This window comes from Mobula birostris, chromosome 28 (assembly GCF_030028105.1).
Source record: "Mobula birostris isolate sMobBir1 chromosome 28, sMobBir1.hap1, whole genome shotgun sequence".
In the NCBI taxonomy this organism is placed as follows: domain Eukaryota; kingdom Metazoa; phylum Chordata; class Chondrichthyes; order Myliobatiformes; family Myliobatidae; genus Mobula; species Mobula birostris.
The window spans coordinates 17844571-17863272 of NC_092397.1; the positions used below are offsets into that span (position 1 = coordinate 17844571).

At 53.1% G+C, this 18702-nt stretch overlaps 1 protein-coding gene across 2 annotated transcripts in view; it reads right to left on the reverse strand.

The window, feature by feature from the left end:
• Window positions 1-18702, reverse strand: part of LOC140189027 (EH domain-binding protein 1-like) — a 121201-nt gene that overhangs the window by 37032 nt on the left and 65467 nt on the right. For both annotated transcript variants that reach the window (XM_072245702.1, XM_072245701.1), the window contains exons 5-6: window positions 11036-11214; window positions 9407-9552 (exon numbers count right to left, since the gene is read on the reverse strand). In XM_072245702.1, coding sequence (XP_072101803.1) covers window positions 9407-9552; window positions 11036-11214 — 325 coding nt within the window. The remainder of the gene's footprint in view (window positions 1-9406; window positions 9553-11035; window positions 11215-18702) is intronic.

The window sequence follows — 18702 nt, forward strand, 5'->3', positions numbered from 1 at the left end:
CTCTACATCGTGACTTTAAAAGGTCACCAGTCCGCCCTCCTCACCCCAGGGGAAAACAGTCTACCCAGCCACTCCCCATAACGCAGGCCCTCCAGACCTGCCAACGTCCCCAGGAATCCTTCCTGCACCCTCTCCGGGTTAACGGAGTTGGTAACCAGTACTGTGCTCAGCAGCCTGTTGTCTCGCCAGTAACATCGCGCCCTAACGTTTGGACTCGGTGCCCGGGCGGATGAAGGCCAGCCTGCCGGATGCTTTCTTCAGCATCCTGTCTACGTGTGGCTCCATTTTCAAGGGACCACATACCTGCCCTCCCCATATTCCCTCTCTTCCCAGGGCCCTACCACGTACGTGTGCAAGTCCTGACCCAAGGGCAGAGATAGAGGCCATTCAGCCCATCTATGTTGACTCTCGGAATTCTACCCTACCCTCTGATATTGCCTGAATTCCATCCTCCACAAGTTCCTGTCAACTCTCCCCCTCCAGTTCCTACCCCTCACTCAATTCTAAGGGGGCAATTTACAGAGGGCAGTTTAGTTCACTGACACCGCCCATCATTGGGATGTGAGAAGGAATCCCACAGGGTCACAGGGAGAATGTGCAAACTCTGCACAGACAGCATATAGACACACACATATCCACATCTTCCAATACACACATAGACACACACACACACACAATCCACATCTCCCAGTACACACATAGGCTCTCTCTCTCTCTCACACACACATCTCCCAGTACACACATAGACACACACACACATCTACCAATACACACAGACACACAAATTCTCACATATACACACACACATTCACTTCCAAATACACACACAAACTCTTACACCCACACAACTCCCAAATCACAGACTCACCCACACACACATTTTCCAAACACACGCAGACTCACCCACACACCCCTCCCAAAACACAGACTCACACACAAGCCTCCCAAACACACAGACTCACACACACCTCCCAAACACACAGACTCACACACACCTCCCAAACACACACAGACTCACACACACTTCCCAAACACACACAGACTCACACACACCTCCCAAACACACATAGACTCACACACACCTCCCAAACACACAGACTCACACACACCTCCCAAACACACAGACTCACACACACCTCCCAAACACACACAGACTCACACACACTTCCCAAACACACACAGACTCACACACACCTCCCAAACACACATAGACTCACACACACCTCCCAAACACACAGACTCACACACACCTCCCAAACACACACAGACTCACAAACCTCCCAAACACACACAGACTCACACACAAACCTCCCAAACACACACAGACTCACACACAAACCTCCCAAACACACAGACTCACACACAAACCTCCCAAACACACACAGACTCGCACACCCCTCCCAAAACACAGACTCACACACACTGTCAGATCGCAGCACTCGCAGCCTCTTGTTTCTCCCAGAGACGTGAGCTATATGAGCTTCTTGTAACTGCAGGATTACCGACAGAGTTTACAGGAATTCCCAGGATTAAAGTATCGGGCCGATTTTGCGCATGGGAATGTAGTCCGGTCATTAAGGTATCAGGACAGTTTCGGAGGAGGCCATACTCTGGGAAGTAAGGTACATGTACCGGACACACCTATCAGCCGAGCAAAGAGCACCAGGAGGGAGCGAGCAGAGACACGGCGATTTCAAATACACGGACCAGATCTCATTCCACAACCGGAGCCGGGCACCTCCAGCAGCCCAATGCGGGTTAATAGCACCGAAGCTAAGCGCCAAACCCAGTCCGCACCCACCTCTCCGCCGGTCCACCTTAAAGAGAGACTTAAAGCCTGCGACAGAACCAGAGGAGAGTTTTCAGGCAGAGCAGTGGGAAGTACAGAGATGAAGCAGGCATTCCCGTTTCTTAAATCCCCCTAAAAAGATCCCGCCTCCCAGATTCCAAGCCGGGACACGGTCAGGCAGGAGTTTCGGAAACCTGATGACCCACAGCACCAAGTCCAGCCTTCTCCCCCCACCCCCCCCACCACACACACACAAAATGCTGGAGCAACTCAGCGGGTCAGGACGCTGGCCGTCCCACTGGGTTCCTTCGACCGGTCCCGCCACGGCCTGGCCGCAGCAATCCGAGTACTTGGGGCTGCAAACTCAGCCCAATACACACCACCGGCACGTCCCTCCCCACCATCGGTCGTATCTCCAGCGGGCGCCGCCTCATGCAGGCACCCACCGTCAAAGACCACCCCCACCCTCCCCAGCTCCCATCTTCAGGTCCCACACCGCCAGGTTCAGGAACGGCGACTCCCCCTTCATCGTTCCCGAAGCGTCGACTGTTCACTCTTTTCCACTGGTGCTGCCCGGCCTGCTGAGTTCCTCCGGCGTTTCTGGGTGCGTTGGGTTTCCAGCGTCAGCAGATCTCCTCTGGCCTGCGGAGGGTGAAGCTGACTGTGTTCATGCCCTTCCAAGGGTGCCGCCTGACCCGCTGATTTCCTCCAACATTCTGCGTGTGTGTGTTTCTCCCAACCCCCTCCGGTTCTTGAACCGACCGACACAATCCCAGTATAGAAACACACAACACAACAGCGCCTTTCACCTCAGACGGTTGAAGAAGTCTGGTACAGGCCCCCAAATCCTAAGAACTTTCTACAGGGACACAACTGAGAGCATCCTGACTGACTACATCACTGCCTGTTATGGGAACTGTACTTCCCTCAATCGCAGGACTCTGCAGAGAGTGGTGTGGACAGCCCAGCGCATCTGCAGATGTGAACCTCCCACTATTCAGGACATTTACAGAGACAGGTGTGTAAAAAGGGCCCGAAGGATCACTGGGGACCCGAGTCACCCCAACCACAAACTGTTCCAGCTGCTACCATCTGTTTATTATAAATTACTATGATTGCACACGGCACATTCAGACGGAGAGGTAATATAAAGATTTTGACTCCTCATGTATATGAAGGATGTAAGCAATAAAGTCAATCCAACAACCGCGTTCTTTCTTGCAAACAACAGGAATTCTGCAGATGCTGGAAATTCAAGCAACACACATCAAAGTTGCTGGTGAACGCAGCAGGCCAGGCAGCATCTCTAGGAAGAGGTCTGAAACGTCGACTGTACCTCTTCCTAGAGATGCTGCCTGGCCTGCTGCGTTCACCAGCAACTTTGATGTGTGTTGCTTTCTTTCTCCTATAGTTTGTGTTAACGCTTTCAAGTGCTCTTTAAGTTAAGCTTTTCGTTGCACCTGTGCGTGCGACAGCAAACTTGACTTTGACTTTGGACGAGGGTCTGAGCTCAGTACTGGCACTCAGCACCCCCCCCCCCCAGCTCAGGTAACGCCTCACCTGCTTGGGGGGGGGTCATCTATTGGGCCCGGTATACCCTGCGTGGGCCCCCTCTACGCCCGCTGAGACCCCGCCGTGAATTGGGGCACCTTGGCACCGCCCGCCCCGAGCATTTTAATTCCCAAGCTGACGTGTCAGTCCACGGCCCCCTCCTGTACCCAGGTAAGGCCACCCTCGGGGTGGGGGAGCAACACCTCATATTCCATCTGGGTCGCCTCCAACCTGATGAAGTGAACATCGATCTCTCCCGGTGAGCAAATCCCCTCAACCTGACCTTTTACTGCTTCTCATCTGCCTGTGACTTCCCCCTGGGCCCCCTTCCTCCCTTTCTCCCATGGTCCACTCTCCTCTCCTGTCAGATTCCTCCTCCTGCCCCTTGGCCTTTCCCCACCCATCTGGCTTCACCTCTCACCTTCCAGCTTGCCTCATTCCACTCCCCTACCCCCCCCACAACTTTTTATTCTGGTGCCTTCCCCCTTTCCTTCTCAGTCCCGATGAAGGGTCTTGGCCTGAAATGTCGACTGTTAAAGGGCCAGGCCCCGGGTTGTGATCTCAGGATTGCTGGTGGGGTCAGAGCCAGCAGTTCAACAGCTGGCTAAGGAGTTGGCGCGGGAAGGTGGGCATCAGATTTTTGGATCATCGGGCTCTCTTCCAGGGAAGGTGGGACCTGCACGGAAGGGATGGTTTGCACCTGAACTGGAAGGGGATGAATACCCTGGTGGGAAGGTTTGCTAATGCAGAAGAGTGGGGTTTAAACGAGAGTTTCGGGGGGATGGGAACCAGAGCGCAAGAACAGACAGTAGAGCGGTTGTGGAGAAAGATGTTGGTAAGCCTACAAACAAACTCTTGAATTGAAAGGTCGAGCACGGTGGGGCTTAATGTTCTGAACTGCGTATATTCCAATGCAGGAAGTATCGCAGGAAAGGCAGATGAGCTCAGGGCACGGATCAGTAATGGAATTATGGCGTTGGTGAGACTTGGTTGCAGGAGGGACACGACTGGCAGCTCAGTGTTCCATTGTTTTAGATGTGACAGAGCGAGAGGAATTAAAGAGGGACGGGTGGCATTACTGGTCAGAGGAAATGTCACAGCCGTGCTCAGTCAGGACGGACTGGAGAGCTCGTCTGGTGGGTGGAACTGAGGAATAAGAGTTAATGGGATTATATTGCAGACCACCCAACGGTGCATGGGATTTAGAGGAGCAAATTTCTAGAGAGACTGGAGACTGTGCAAGGTTGTGATAGTAGGCGACTTTAACTTTCCACACATTGACTGGGTCTCCCATACTGTAAAAGGTCTAGATTGAATAAAGTTTGTCAAATGTGTTCAGGGAAGTTTCCTGAATCAGTATGTAGAAGCCCCAACTACAGAGAGGGAGAGATATTTGATCTGCTATGAGGGAACGAGACAGGGCAGGTGACAGAAGTTTGTGTAGGCGAGACGCTTTGCATCTAGCGATCACAACGCCATTAGTTTCAAAGTAAGTATGCAAAAAAAGATAGGTCTGGTCTGTGGGTTGCGATTCTGCATTGGAGAGAGGCCAGTTTTGCCGGAAACAGAAAGGATCTGGCAAGTGTGGATGGGGACAGGCTGTTTTCTGGAAAATGGGAGGCCTTCAAGAGTGAAATTTTGAGAGCAAAGAGTTTGTATGTTCCTGTCAGAATGAAAGGTAAGGATTACAGGTTTAGGGAACCTTGGTTTTAGAGAGAGCTTGAGGCCCTGGGTAAGAAGAAGAAGGAGCTGCAGAGCAGGTAGGAACAAATGAGGTAGTTGAGGAGTGTAAGAAATGCAAGAGAACACTTAAGAAGGAAGTCAGGAGGGCTACATGAAGGCTTGAGGTTGCTCTAGCAGACACAGTGAAGGGGAATCCTAAGGTCCCTCTGGAAGATCAGACTGGTAATCCATGTGTGGAGCCAAAACAGATGTGGGAGATATTAAATAGATTTTTTTGCATCTGTATTTACTCGGGAGATGGACACAGTGTCTATAGAAATGAGGCAAAGCAGCATTGACTTTTTATTGACCCTGAACAGATTACAGAGGAGGAGGTGTTTGATAAATCCCCAAGGCCTGACAAGGTTTTCCCTTGGACCCCATGGGAGGCAAGTGCAGAAATTGCTGGGGCCCAAGCAGAGATATTTAAAACATCTTTAGCCACGGCTGAGGTACTAGAGGATTGGAGGATAGCCAATGTTGTTCCGCTGTTTCAGAAAGGCTCAAAGAATAAACCAGGGAATTATAGGCTGGTGAGCCTGACATCAGTAGTGGGAAAGTTATTGGAGGATATTCTAAGGGACTGGATACATGAGTATTGGGATAGACAGGGACTGATTATGGATTGTCAGCATGGCTTCATGTGTGGTAGGTCATGTCTAACCAATCTTATAGAGCTTTCTGAGGAAGTTACCAGGAAGGCAAGGCAGTGGATGTTGTCTACATGGACTTTAGCAAGGCATTCGACTAGGTCCCACATGGGAGGCTAGTCAAGGAGGTTCAGTTGCTTGGCATTCAAGATGAGGGAGTAAATTGGATTAAACATTGGCTTTGTGGGAGAAGCCAGGGAGTGGTAGTAGATGGCTGCCTCTCTGACTGGAGGCCTGTGACTAGTGGTGTGCCACAGGGATCGGTGCTGGGTCCATTGTTGTTTGTCATCTCTGTCAATGATCTGGATGATAATGTGGTTAAATGGATCAGCAAGTTTGCAGATGATAAGATAGGGGGTGTAGTGAACAGCGAGGAAGATGATTAAAGTTCACAACGGGATCAGGACCAGCTTGAAAAATGGGCTGAAAAATGGCAGACAAGTGTGAGGTTTAGCACTTCAGTAGGACCAACCAGGGTAGTCCTTACACAGTGACCAGGGCACAGAGGAGTGAGGTAGAACAGAGGGATCTGGGAATACAGGTCTATAATTCATTGAATGTGGCATCACAGGTAGATAGGGTCATAAAGAAAGCTTTTGGCACACTGGCCTTCGTAAATCAGAGTACTGAGTACAGGAGATGGGATGTTATGTTGAAATTGTACAAGATGTTGGTGAGGCCTAATTTGGAGTTTTGTGTACAGTTTTGGTCACCTGCCTACAGGAAAGATGTAAACAAGATTGAACGAGTACAGAGAAAATTTACAAGGATGTTGCCGGATCTGGAAGACCTGAGTTATAAGGAAAGTTTGAACAGGTTAGGGGTTTATTTCTTGAATGTAGAAGAATGAGGGGAGATTTGATAGAGGTATACAAAATTATGAGGGGTTTAGTCAGGGTAAATGCAAGCAGGCTTTTTCCATTGAGGTTGGGTGAGACTACAACCAGAGGTCATGGGTTAAGGGTGAAAGGTGAGAAGCTGAAGGGGAACACGAGGGGGAACGTCCTCACTCAGAGGGTGGTGAGAGCGCGGGAACGAGCCGCCCAGCGCACGTGGCGTGTCGCAGAGTCCTGCTGCCGCGTAATGACAAGTTTCTCGCCGCGGGCCAGCGACACTGAACCCGATGCTGATTCTCTGAAAGAGGAGGGCATCTCAGATGTCCCGGAGAGGAAGGCCTCGCCTCGAGAACAGAAGCGAGGGAGGCGGAGGAATGACAGAAAGGAACGGCGCCCCTTGCAAGAGGCAGCGAGGGGAGGTGTGGTCCGGTTAGGCGGAGGATGGAGACTGCTGGATGGCATCCAGACTGGTGAAGGATCTGGATGTTGTCCAGCTATCTCGGTGACCTGAAACACCATCTGCCGATTTCCCTCCACATCTGCTGAGTCCCTTCAGCTGACTGTTGCTCCGGATTCTAGCACCAGCGTCGCCATTACAGCGAACTCGGAGGGCTCGAAGGGAGAGTGGTAAAGGTACCCGAAGACACAGGAGCAGAATCAGGCCACTCAGCCCATCGAGTCTGCTCTGCCCTACCATCGTGGCTGACTTACTATCCCTCTCAACCCCATTCTCCTGCCTTCTCCCAATGGTTCCCTTATTAACGAAGGGCCTATAAACCTCCGCTTTAAGTGTACCCAATGGCTCACTCTCCACAGCCTGCCTGTGTCAACGAATTCCACAGATTCACCACCCTCTGGCTAGAGAGATTCCTCCTCCTCTCCGTCCTCAGTGGACGTCCTTGTATTCTGAGGCTGTGCCCACTGGTCCTAGACTCCCCGACTCTCCACATGCACTCTGTCCAGGCCTTTCAACGTTGGATGAGGTGTCCCCCACCATCCTTCTAAACTCCGGCGAGGGCTGGTCGCCAAGCCCTCCACGAGTGACCCCTTTCGCCCCAGGATAATTCCTGTAAACCGGATCAATCCTGGGCCCAGTGCGTCGATACAATCACAGGGCAACACACCAGCAAGCTGTATTTCATTAGGGCAAGTGAGAGGGGATTTGGCAAATCGCCAAAGACTCCAGCCACTTCTTTCATCGATGTGCTTATCTAGGAGTCTCTGAAAAGTCCCTAATGTACCTACGTCTACCACCACCACGGCAGCAGTTTCCATGCACTCTGTGTATTAAAAAAAGCCTCTGACATCTCCCCCACCCCCCGATTCTTTTCTTTAAACACCTTAAGATCATGCCCTCTTGTCATAGCCACAGCTGCCCCACGGGGGAAAAAAACGTCCACTTGACCTATGTCTCCTGTCGTTCCCTCTCACCCTTCTTTGCTCCAGAGAGAGGAAAGCTCTGATCTCTCGGCGAGATTTGGGCTCTCCGGATGCACACGGGAGGGAAGTCAAAAACCGGGGGGGGGGGGGCACAGGTTAAAGGTGAGAGGGGCAAGGTTAAAGGTGAGGGGCAAGGTTAAAGGTGAGGGGAAAGGTTAAAGGTGAGGGGAAAGGTTAAAGGTGAGGGGGGAATAGTTAAAGGTGATGGGGAAGATTAAAGGTGAGGGGGGGAAGGTTAAAAGTGAGAAGAGAAAGGTTTGAAGAGGACCCGAGGGACAGGTTTTTCCACGCAGAGGATGGTGAATTGTAGGGGACAAGCTGCCAGCAGAAGATGTAGAGGCAGCTACAGTTACAACATTTAAAAGATATTTGGACAGGAAAAGATGAGAAAATCTGCAGTTGGTGATGAGGGGTTCACTCTTTCCCATCGACGCTGGCTGGCCCGCTGAGTTCCTCCAGCATTGGCTCCTCCAGGTTTAGGGGGAATGGGCCAAAAGGAGGCAAACGGGACCGGCTCAGATAGGCAGGGATGAGACAGGCTGAAGGGCCAGTTTCTGTGTCGTATTACGTGATCGTTCTGCACCGCAGTCCACACCCTCACCCTGACAGGCAACCCACACACACCCACACACACACAAGGCCGGAGGAACTCCGCAGGTCAGGCGCTGTGTCAACGGAGGGGAGTAAACAGTCGATGTTTCAGACAGAGGCCCTTCCTCAGGACTGGAAAGGAAGTGGGCAGAAGAGTACATACAAGTTGGAAAGAGTACAAGATGGCAGGTGATAGGTTAAGCCAGGTGGCAGGGAGGGCGAGAGGTGAAGTAAGAAGCTGAGAGGTGATTGGTGGAAAAGGTAAAGGGCTTGAAGAAGGAGGAGTCTGAGGAGAGGAGAGTGGGGCGCGGGAGGGAACCAGGGGAATGGGTGGACAGTTGCTGAGGGGGAGGGGGTGTGCGAGGGCCTTCGGAATGAGGGAAAACAAAAAAAAAGGAGGGGGGGTGGCAGGAAGCAGGGGAAGTGGCTACCGGAAGTTTGAGGAATCGATGTTCACGCCATCAGGTTGGAGGCTTCCCGGACGGAATACAAGGTGTTGCTCCTCCATCTTGAGTGTGGCCTCACCTCATCGCGGCAGAGGAGGAGGCAGTGGACCGACATCAGAACGAAACGGGCGGGAGATCCTACCCCCTTTTTGAGGCAGAGAAAGCGAAGCGGTCTCCCAGTCTGCACCGGGCCTCACTGATGCGGAGGCCGCAACGGGAGCACCGGACCCCGGGCAGGCTTGCAGGTGAAGCACCGCCTCGCCTGGAGAGGCCGCTCAGGGCCCTGCAGCGAGGGTGAGGTTTGTTTGCCCGTGTGTGGGCCGTGGCACCGCGAGGTAACCCCCTCCACGCCCACCCCCGCCCCCCCCACCGTCCACTCACCCCTCGCCTTGCCCGTCCGGTCCTCCTGCCACGACCTCCTCCGGTCTCCCTCCTCCTCGTCACTGTCGCCGGCGAAGTCATCCAGGTTACCAACATCACTCTGCTTCACGCTCATCAGGCTGGCCAGGCTCTGCATATCCTCGTCCCTGGGGGGTGTGGGGGAGGGAGAGGGAGGGGGAGGGGGAAGGGGGAGGGGGAGGGGGAAGGGGAGAGGGAGGGGGAGAGGGGGAGGGGGAGGGGGAGGGGGAGGGGGAGAGGGAGGAGGGAGAGGGGGGAGGGGGAGGGGGAGGGGGAGGGGGAGGGGGGAGGGGGAGGGGGAGGGAGAGGGAGAGGGAGAGGGAAAGGAGGGGAGTGGGGAGCCAGGGAGGGGTGGGAGGAAGTGGGCGAGGTAGGAGAGGGGGTGGAGAGGTGAGGGGGAGGCCAGGCGAGGAGGGGGTGGAGGGGGTGAGAAGGGGGTCGGAGGAGGAAGGGCGGAGAAAGGAGAGGAGTGGGGGAGGGAGTGAGGGAGAGAGGGTGAGAGGTAGGAGAGGGGGTGGAGAGGAGAGGGAGGGAGGCGGGGTGGAGGAATGGGGGAGTGTGGGAGTGAGGGAGAGGGAGGTAGGAGATGGGATTCAGGGGTGAGGGGAAAGAGAGGGGAGAGGAGGGGTGGGGAGGGTGGGAGGAAGGAGTGAGGGAGAAGGAGGTAGGAGAGGGGAAAGAGGGGCAAGGAAGGGGAGGAGGGGAAGGATGAGCAGTGGAGGAGGGGGAGGTTTGGGGAGGGTGGAGGGTGGGACAAGGGTGTGAGGGAGAGAGGGGGGTAGCAGAGGGGATGGAGGGGAGGAGATAGTGGAAGGAGAGGGGTGAGGAGGGTGGAGGGAGTTAGGAGAGGGGGTGGAGAGGTGAAGGAAGTCCAGAGTTAGCGGACGACCTGGGCAGCCTGTCTCTTTCCCCCTGGCCGTACAAGGCAGCTGTGGCAAATATACCCAAGTCTTTGGGTATACTTAAGGCAGAGGTTGATTGATTCTTGATCAGTCAGGGCGTGAAGGGAGAAGGCAGGAGATTGGGGGGGGCTGAGAAGGAAAATGGATCAGCCATGATGAAATGGCGGAGCAGACTCGATGGGCCGAAAGGGCCTGATTCTGCTTCTATAAGACCATAACATATAGGAGAAGTAGGCCATTCAGCCCATCGAGCCTGCTACCTTATGGTCGTATGAGAAACGCGATCGTGAACTCTTCTGGCTCCGAGTGGCTTGGCCTCCACAGCCCACTGACCACACGCAGAGGCTGAAGGGCAAGGCCAAGCAGCCCTTCGACCGTGTCCTGCTCTTATTGGAAACCTTGACTCACCTTCCCCAGCTGCCCCTCACCTCAGCTCGAAAGGGCCCTCCCTTCATTCTGAGCTGTGCCCCCTCCCGCCACTAACCCCAAGGAGCGCTGCAGGTGCGCAGTCCGAAGACCGGGGGGGGGGGGGGGTGTGGGGAGATGCTTCTTGAAGTCCTGGAGAAGGTTTCACCTTCCAACACTCTCCCACACAGTGGGCAAGGAGCAGAGTGACCCTCGCCCCACCCGGCGGGCACGGGGAGAGAATTGTAGCACAGCGGGACGGGTCGGGATGGGGGGGTGCGGTTGGGAGGGCAGTAACACTCACGTGGCCCGGCCCTCTTGCAGGAAGACGCAGGACAGGGAGAACTGGAGCGTGGCGGAGATCACCTTGACGGAGAGGGGCTTCAGCTGGAGCCTGACATCGGTCACGGTGGGCGTGGGGCTGGCGTACCGCTTCATGCTGATGTCCACCGCTGCCAGAACCTTCCGCCGCCCCTTGCTCTCCTGCAGGGCAAAGGTGCGACCCGGTCAAGTTGTGACAATCTGGCGCCGGTGAGGTCGGGCCAGCTGATCCCCGTAACGTGCAAGAACACTTTCTAATTCACCTCTCTGAGGAATGTTACGCCGTAGGGTTATAAAGTTTAAAAAGTTCAAAGTTCAAAGTAAGATTTATTATCAGAGCACGTACGGGGGTGGTTGATAAGTTCGAGGCCTAAGGTAGAAGGAGTCAGTTTTAGAAAACCTAGCACATTCATTTTTCAACATAGTCCCCTCCTACAGGTACACACTTAGTCCAGCGGTCGTGGAGCATACAGATCCCTTCTTTGTAGAAGTGGTCCACAGCAGGGGTGATTGATAGGTTCGTGGCCTAAGGTAGAAGGAGATGAGTTATTAACTTCAAACTTTCTGCATTATCACTCGAAGAGTTGAACCGCACGTGCATGTAACGAGAGTGTCTTAGACCTCCAGGAGGTCCACAGCACGGGTGATTGATAAGTTCGCAGCCTAAGGTAGAAGGAGGTGAGTTATACAGCTCTTGTTACATACACGTGCAGTTCAACCCTGAGTGAAAATGCAGAAAGTTTGAAGTTAATAACTCATCGCCTTCTATCTTAGGCCACAAACTTATCAATCATCCCTGCTGTAGACCACTTTCTGGAGGTCCAATGTGCCAAATTCTACAAAGAAGGGATCCGTATGCTCCACGACCGCTGGACTAAGTGTGCAAATGTAGGAAAAATAAATGTGCTCGGTTTTCTAAAATTGACTCCTTCTACTGTAGGCCACGAACTTATCAATCACCACTCATATAAGTCATTTTCCTGTGGGCATACTCAGCAAATCTATAGAATAGTAACTGTAAACTGTAAACAGGATCAGTGAAAGATCAACCAGAGTGCAGAAGACAACAAACTGGGCAAACGCAAATATAAATAAATAGCAATAAATAACGAGAACATGAGATAAAGAGTCCTTAAAGTGAGATCATTGGTTGTGGGAACATCTCAGTGGATGGGCAAGTGAGTGTAGTTGTCCCCTTTTGTTCGAGAGCCTGATGGTTGAGGGGTAGTAACTGTTCCTGAACCTGGTGGTGCGAGTCCTGAGGTTCTTGTACCTTCTACCTGATGGCAGCAGTGAGAAGAGAGCACGGCCTGGGTGGTGGGGATCTCTGATGATGGATGCTGCTTTCCTACGACAGCGTTTCATGTAGATGTGCTGAATGGTTGGGAGGGCTTTACCCGTGATGGACTGGGCCAAATCTGCTACCTTTTGTAGGATTTTCCGCTCAAGGGTGTTGGCGTTCCCATACGTAGCCAGTCAGTTCACTACTTTCCACCAAACATCTATAGAAGTTTGCCGAGGTTTTTTATAGACTTTCCAGTGGATCCGGTGGGTTTAAAGGAGTGGGAAACTGGGACTCAGAGGGTGGATTTAGAAGGAGTGGTAAACAGGCAGCAGGAAACGGGGTCACTCCGAGTTTAGAGGGAACAGCAAATGGGTCCCCTGTGAGAAAGGAGATGGGAAACGGGTCCTGGTGAGTCTACAGGGAACGTGAGGATCAGTCACCAGCAGGGTAGATGCCAACTGGAGAAATCTCCCAAAAATCAGACAGTGGATTATTGGAGATCCCCGCCATCTGAACGTCACAGACGCAAGAGGTTACCGCAGATGCCGGAAACCTAGGGCAACGCACACAGCGTGCCGGAGGGGCTCAGCAGGTCAGGCAGCACCTATGGACGGGGATGAACAGTCGACCTTTTGGGCCGAGACCCTCCATCAGGGCCGGAAAGGAGGGGGCAGAAGTCAGGGTTAAAAGATGGGGGGCAGGGGAGGAAGAAGGGCAAGGTGGCAGGCGGTAGGTGAAACGGAGAGCTGGGAAGTTGACTGGTGGAAGAGATAAAGGACTGGAGAAGGTGGTGAAGGGTTGGGGGGGTAGTCTGACAGGAGAGGACAGAAGGCCTCGGAAGGAAGGGAAGGGGGAGGTGACGGGCAGGGTAGGGAACAGTTACTGGAAGTTGGAGAAATTGATGTTCGTGCCGTCAGGCTGGAGGTTGGAAGCCGCCCAGATAGGATACAAGGTGCTGCTCCTCCAGCCTGAGGGCGGACCGACATGGCGGAACAGGAACGGACCTGAGAGTCGTTCCCATCACAGACCTGACCTCTGCCCCTTGCGAGCTGCCATCTTGAACCGCTGCTGCTCCTCGTTCCGGGACTGGAGGAGGGCAAAGACTGTGCACGTTGTGCCTCTCAAAGCCCACGCCCACCCCTCCCCGCCGTGCGGGGTGGAAACGGGCAAGGCCGGCCGACAGGGCTCTGGTGAAGATGTCCAGTGGATGCAGGGGGATGATAAGAACACCAGCCATTGAGATAGGAGGCTATCAAAGCCAGACTCCGTTTATCATCACCGGCATGTGTCGTGAAATTTGTTAACTTAGCAGCAGCAGTTCAATGCAACACATAATATAGAAGAAAAAAAGTAAAAATAAATAAATATGTAAACCAATTACAGTATATGCATCTTGAAAAGATTAACTATTGTGCAAAAACAGAAATAATATACACACAACAGGCTGGAGGAACGCAGCAGGTCAGGCAGCATCTGTGGAAACGTTGACTCCTGAGGCCTGACGAAGGGTCTCGGCCCAAAACTTTGACTGTTCGTTTCCCTGCCCGACCTGCTGAGTTCCTCCAGCGTGTTGTGCATGTTTCTTTGACCCCAGCCTCTGCAGAGTATTTTGCGTTCAGAAATAATATATATTTTATAAAAAGTGAGGTAGTGTTCACGGATTCAATGTCCATTCAGGAATCGGACGGCAGAGGGGAAGAAGCTGTTCGTGAATCGTTGAGTGTGTGCCTTCAGGCTCCTGTACCTCCTACCTGATGGTATCAGTGAGGAGAGGGCATGTCTTGGGTGCTGGAGGTCCTTAATAATGGACACCGCCTTTCTGAGACACCGCTCCTTGAAGATGTCCTGGGTACTTTGTAGGCTGGTATCCAAGATGGAGTCGACTAACTTTATGACCCTCTGAAGCTTCTTTCGTTCCTGTGCAGCAGCTCCCCCTTCCCCCCCCACACCAGACAGTGATGCGGCCTGTCAGAATGCTCTCCACGGTGATCTTGTTTTTTAGTTTATGAAGACACGCAGTCCTCTTTTATTGTCATTTAGTAATGCATGCATTAAGAAATGATACAATATTCCTCCAGTGTGATATCACAAAACACAGGACAGACCAAGACTGAAAAAACTAACAAAACCACATAATTAGAACATACAGTTACAACAGTGCAACAATACCATAACTTGATGAAGAAGTCCATGAGCACAGTAAAAAGTTCAAAGTCTCTCAAATGTCCCACATCTCACGCGGACGGGAGAAGGAAGAAAAACTCTCCCTGCCATGCCCGACCACAGTCCGACTCTGAGTCGTCCGAAAACTTCGAGCCTCCGATCAGCTCTTCGACACTGAGTACTGAGCGCCATCTCTGTCCGAACAATTTGACCTCAATCTCAGTCGCCAACAGCAGGCAAAGCCGGGGATTTTGAGGCCTTCCCTCCGGAAGATTCCCGACCGCGCAGTAACAACAGCAGCGAACTGGCGTTTCAGAAATTTCTCCAGATGTTCCTCTGTGCTTTCACGGCTGTCTCCATCAAATCAGAATTGTCCACGGCTCCTATTTAACAGATACGATATCATTTCACCGGAGGGCTGCGCACGCGTGGCGCGCTGCTCTCTCTCCTCGGGCTGCATCTATAGGAGCTTTTGAGTGTATTTGTTGACATACCAAGTCACTTCAAACTCTTAATGAGGTATAGTCGCTGTCTTGCCTTCTTTATAGCTGCATCGATATGTGGGGACCAGGTTAGGTCCTCAGAGATCTTGACACCCAGGGACGTGAAGCTGCTCACTCTCTCCACTTCTGATCCCTCTACGAGGATTGGTTTGTGCGCCCTCAATGGCCTACGCTCCCCTGGGAACTAAGAGCCTGAGGAAGAAGAATCTTGTGCACGTTCACTCCATTTCCCAAGGTTGGGGAATCGAGAACGAGTGGGCACCGGTTTAAGGTGAGAGGGAAGAGGTTTAATAAGAACCACAGGAGCAACATGTTGCACCCAGAGGGTGACCCATACATAGAACACGCTGTCTGACTCACTCACTGGCCGTTACCCCGCTGGTGCTTGGGCAGCAGCGAAGGTCGTCCATCCTGGCGGTGTTCATGGCTGCCTTCATCCTGTCAGTAGCTTCCTCACAGTTTTCGCTACAGCCAGGCGGAGATCCCTGGCGGACAGTCAGGAATACTGTCGTACTCAGGTGCTGTTCCGTTTGACCAGTCGGGTGTTGTTCGACCCCAGCTGAAACCCCGTACCTGGAGGACCGGTGGGCTGCTCGTAGTCTGGCCTCTACCCTTTGACCTTTTTTTGGCATGAGTGACCCCGTGCAGGCCCAAAGCACACAAGGCCCCAACCCCAGCCAGCACAGCTCTCCAGGCGATCGAGGCAGGCAAGCCTCCAGACCCTACAACGAGGCTGTGGTCTTCTTGGAGGGCGGGCGCCTTAACAATATTTAAAAACGTACTTGGACAAGTTTCGAGGGATATTGGCCTGCGTTTGGCTGATGGGAGAAGCCAGGATGGGCCTGTTTCTGGGCCTTGTGACTCTACCACCCTATGTTGAGGGGGAAGGAATGGAGGTTGGTAGGTCCCTGATGAGTGAGAAGCTGGAGGCCCAATACTTCAGAGTCCGGGGCCACGGACTGGAGGCCTGAGGGTGGCCTGTCCTTAAGGCGATAAGGCCTTGGACTAGCGGGTGCTCCCCCAGGCCTGCTGCCCTTGGTGGGAGAGGTGGTGGGTGTGTGAGGGGCTGTTGGAGTAGCCCGGGCAGGTAACTGTGGTGGTCTTTACTCACCTATTACAAGGTGGAGGCTATTTGGCCCATTGAATCCCTGCTGGTTTCCAACCTCAATCCCATCTCTATGTTCTCTCGACTTTCTCCTCACACTCCTATCAACTTCCTACCACACCCACCCACACACACACTAGGGGTGCAACTTACTGTGGCCAATTAACCTTCTGACCACTTATTATTTCCCTTTTATGTCTTTTCTTTTCCAGGTGGTCGGGGCTCTGTTGGAGTCCGCGATCTACAGTTCAAACAGTTCTGCGCAGGCGGCGGGTTTTCAGACCGGCCGTGCGACCCAGCGCGTCGCGATCTCCAGGAAGACGGCCTGGAGGGCACGCACCTTCGAGGCAGGGGCCCCGCGGACGACGCGGTCCCTCGCCGACTTTGACGGCCAAAGAGTCGCGGGAGACCGGAACTTCGGGACAGCGGGCTCCTGCACCCGAGCGATCCCCTCGCTCCCTCCGGTTTAACGGTGTCGGTCCTCCAGTCGGGGGGTAGGGGGCTCGGAGGGGCGGCGCAGAAGACCGTAACGTCGGAACAGCGAGCTGCTGGTCTCCTGCTCTCGCTGTTACAGGAGCGACCTCTCTCCCTCCCTCTCCAGTGAGACAGAGCCTGTCTGAGATACCGATGTGCCGGGTTAATGGACTAGTTTTGGATGCACTCTAGATCAAGGTCTCTTTGGGGGTGGGGGTGGGTTTTGCAGTTGATTGCATGGTGATGGGGGGGTCGTCAGTGCTTCTGATGGTGCAAGTGGGGGTGGAGAGTTAGGTTCCGCTACTTCTTGTGCCAGAGGGGAGGGGGATCTTTGGGGTTTTGATGTTTCCATTATACATTCTATGGGGTTTTCTTGTTTCGAGGCTGTCTGTGAAGAGTATGAATTTCAGGTTGTAAACCGTATATATTCTCTGACAATGACTTGAACCGTTTGGACCCCACACAGCACTCTAGTTCTCAATGGGGAGGGTTCAGTTGTCTGAAGATCTGACGTGGGCCCAACGTACCGGTGCCAACACGAAGGCGGCGGCAAGTGGCTGGATTTTCTCGGGAGTCTGAGGAGGTCGGGTGTGTTGCCAAGGACTCTTGCAAAGTTCTCCAGAGGTACAGCAGAGAGCATTCTGTCTGGCGTGCAGGATCGCGAGAGGCTGCGGAGGGTCGTGGACACAGCCAGCTCCATCCCAGGGTCAACCCCTCCCAAATCGAAGACGTCTTCAAGGGAACGTGCCTCAACAAGGCAGCGTGGACCATGAAGCCCCCCCCCCCCCAACAGTTGTGTATTTAGTATTTCAAGTTACACTTGAGCAAAACCTTGCCTGGCTGAGCACTCCCGTTCTTGAAATAGTTAATTACGGGTTGCACGTAAAAACACGCAAACTGCACGCGTCATCACGCTCCCGCGCCCCTCGCCTGAAGCAAAGGCGTAAGGTTACACCCGCAATTCGGATGCCCCGCGCCCTCGTTCGAACTAGTTTCACACCTTGAAGCTGCATAACGTAGCTCTTGCCATTCCGGGACGTGCCTCCTTCTCGTGGCCACCATTAGCGAGGAGGCACTGGAGCATGAAGACCCACACTCAGTGTTGTAGTTATACCTTCCTCCCCCCAGGTCTTCCGGGGTTGAGAGGGTGAACAGCTTCAAGTTCCTCGGTATACACATCACCGAGGACCTCACGTGGTCTGTACACACCAGCTCTGTGGTGAAAAAAGCACAACAGCACCTCTTTCACCTCAGACGATTGAAGACGTTCGGCATGAGCCCCCAGATCCTAAGAACTTTCTACAGGGGCACAATTGAGAGCATCCCGACTGGCTGCATCACTGCCTGGTACGGGAACTGTACCTCCCTCGATCGCAGGACTCTGCAGAGAGTGGTGCAGACAGCCCAGCGCAACTGTAGATGTGAACTTCCCACTATTCAGGACATTTACAGAGACAGGTGTGTAAAAAGGGCCCGAAGGATCATTGGGGGACCTGAGTCACCCCAACCACAAATTGTCCCAGCTACTACCATCCGGGAAACGGTACCGCAGCATAAAAGCCAGGACCAACAGGCTCCAGGACAGCTTCTTCCCCCAGGCCGTCAGACTGATTAATTCACACTGATACAATCGTATTTCTATGATATATTGACTATCTTGTTGTACATACTATTTATTATAAATTACTATAAATTGCACAGTCAGATGGAGATGTAACGTGAAGATTTTTACTCCTCACGTTTGTTAAGGATGTAAGAAATAAAGTCAATTCAATTCAATTCTTAACAGTCCATAAACTCATGAACGCTGGCTCATTACCCACCTTTTGCATAGTTGTTTATTTATGGTAAATTTTTAGTAAGCTTAACGTTTTGCAAAATACGAATACAAATTTCACAACACGCACTAAAAACTGGAGGAACTCGGCATCACCTACGGACAAGAATAAGCAGTCGACGTTTTGGGCTGACACCCTTCATCAGATCTCTGCCCAAACCGCTGACTCTTTATTCCGCTCTACAGGTGCTGCCTGACCTGCTGAGTTCCTCCAGCATCTGCCGTCCAGGGTTAGCAGGGGGCGAGCTGGGCCAGTGGGCCCTATCGGCTCCCGTCCTTGCTC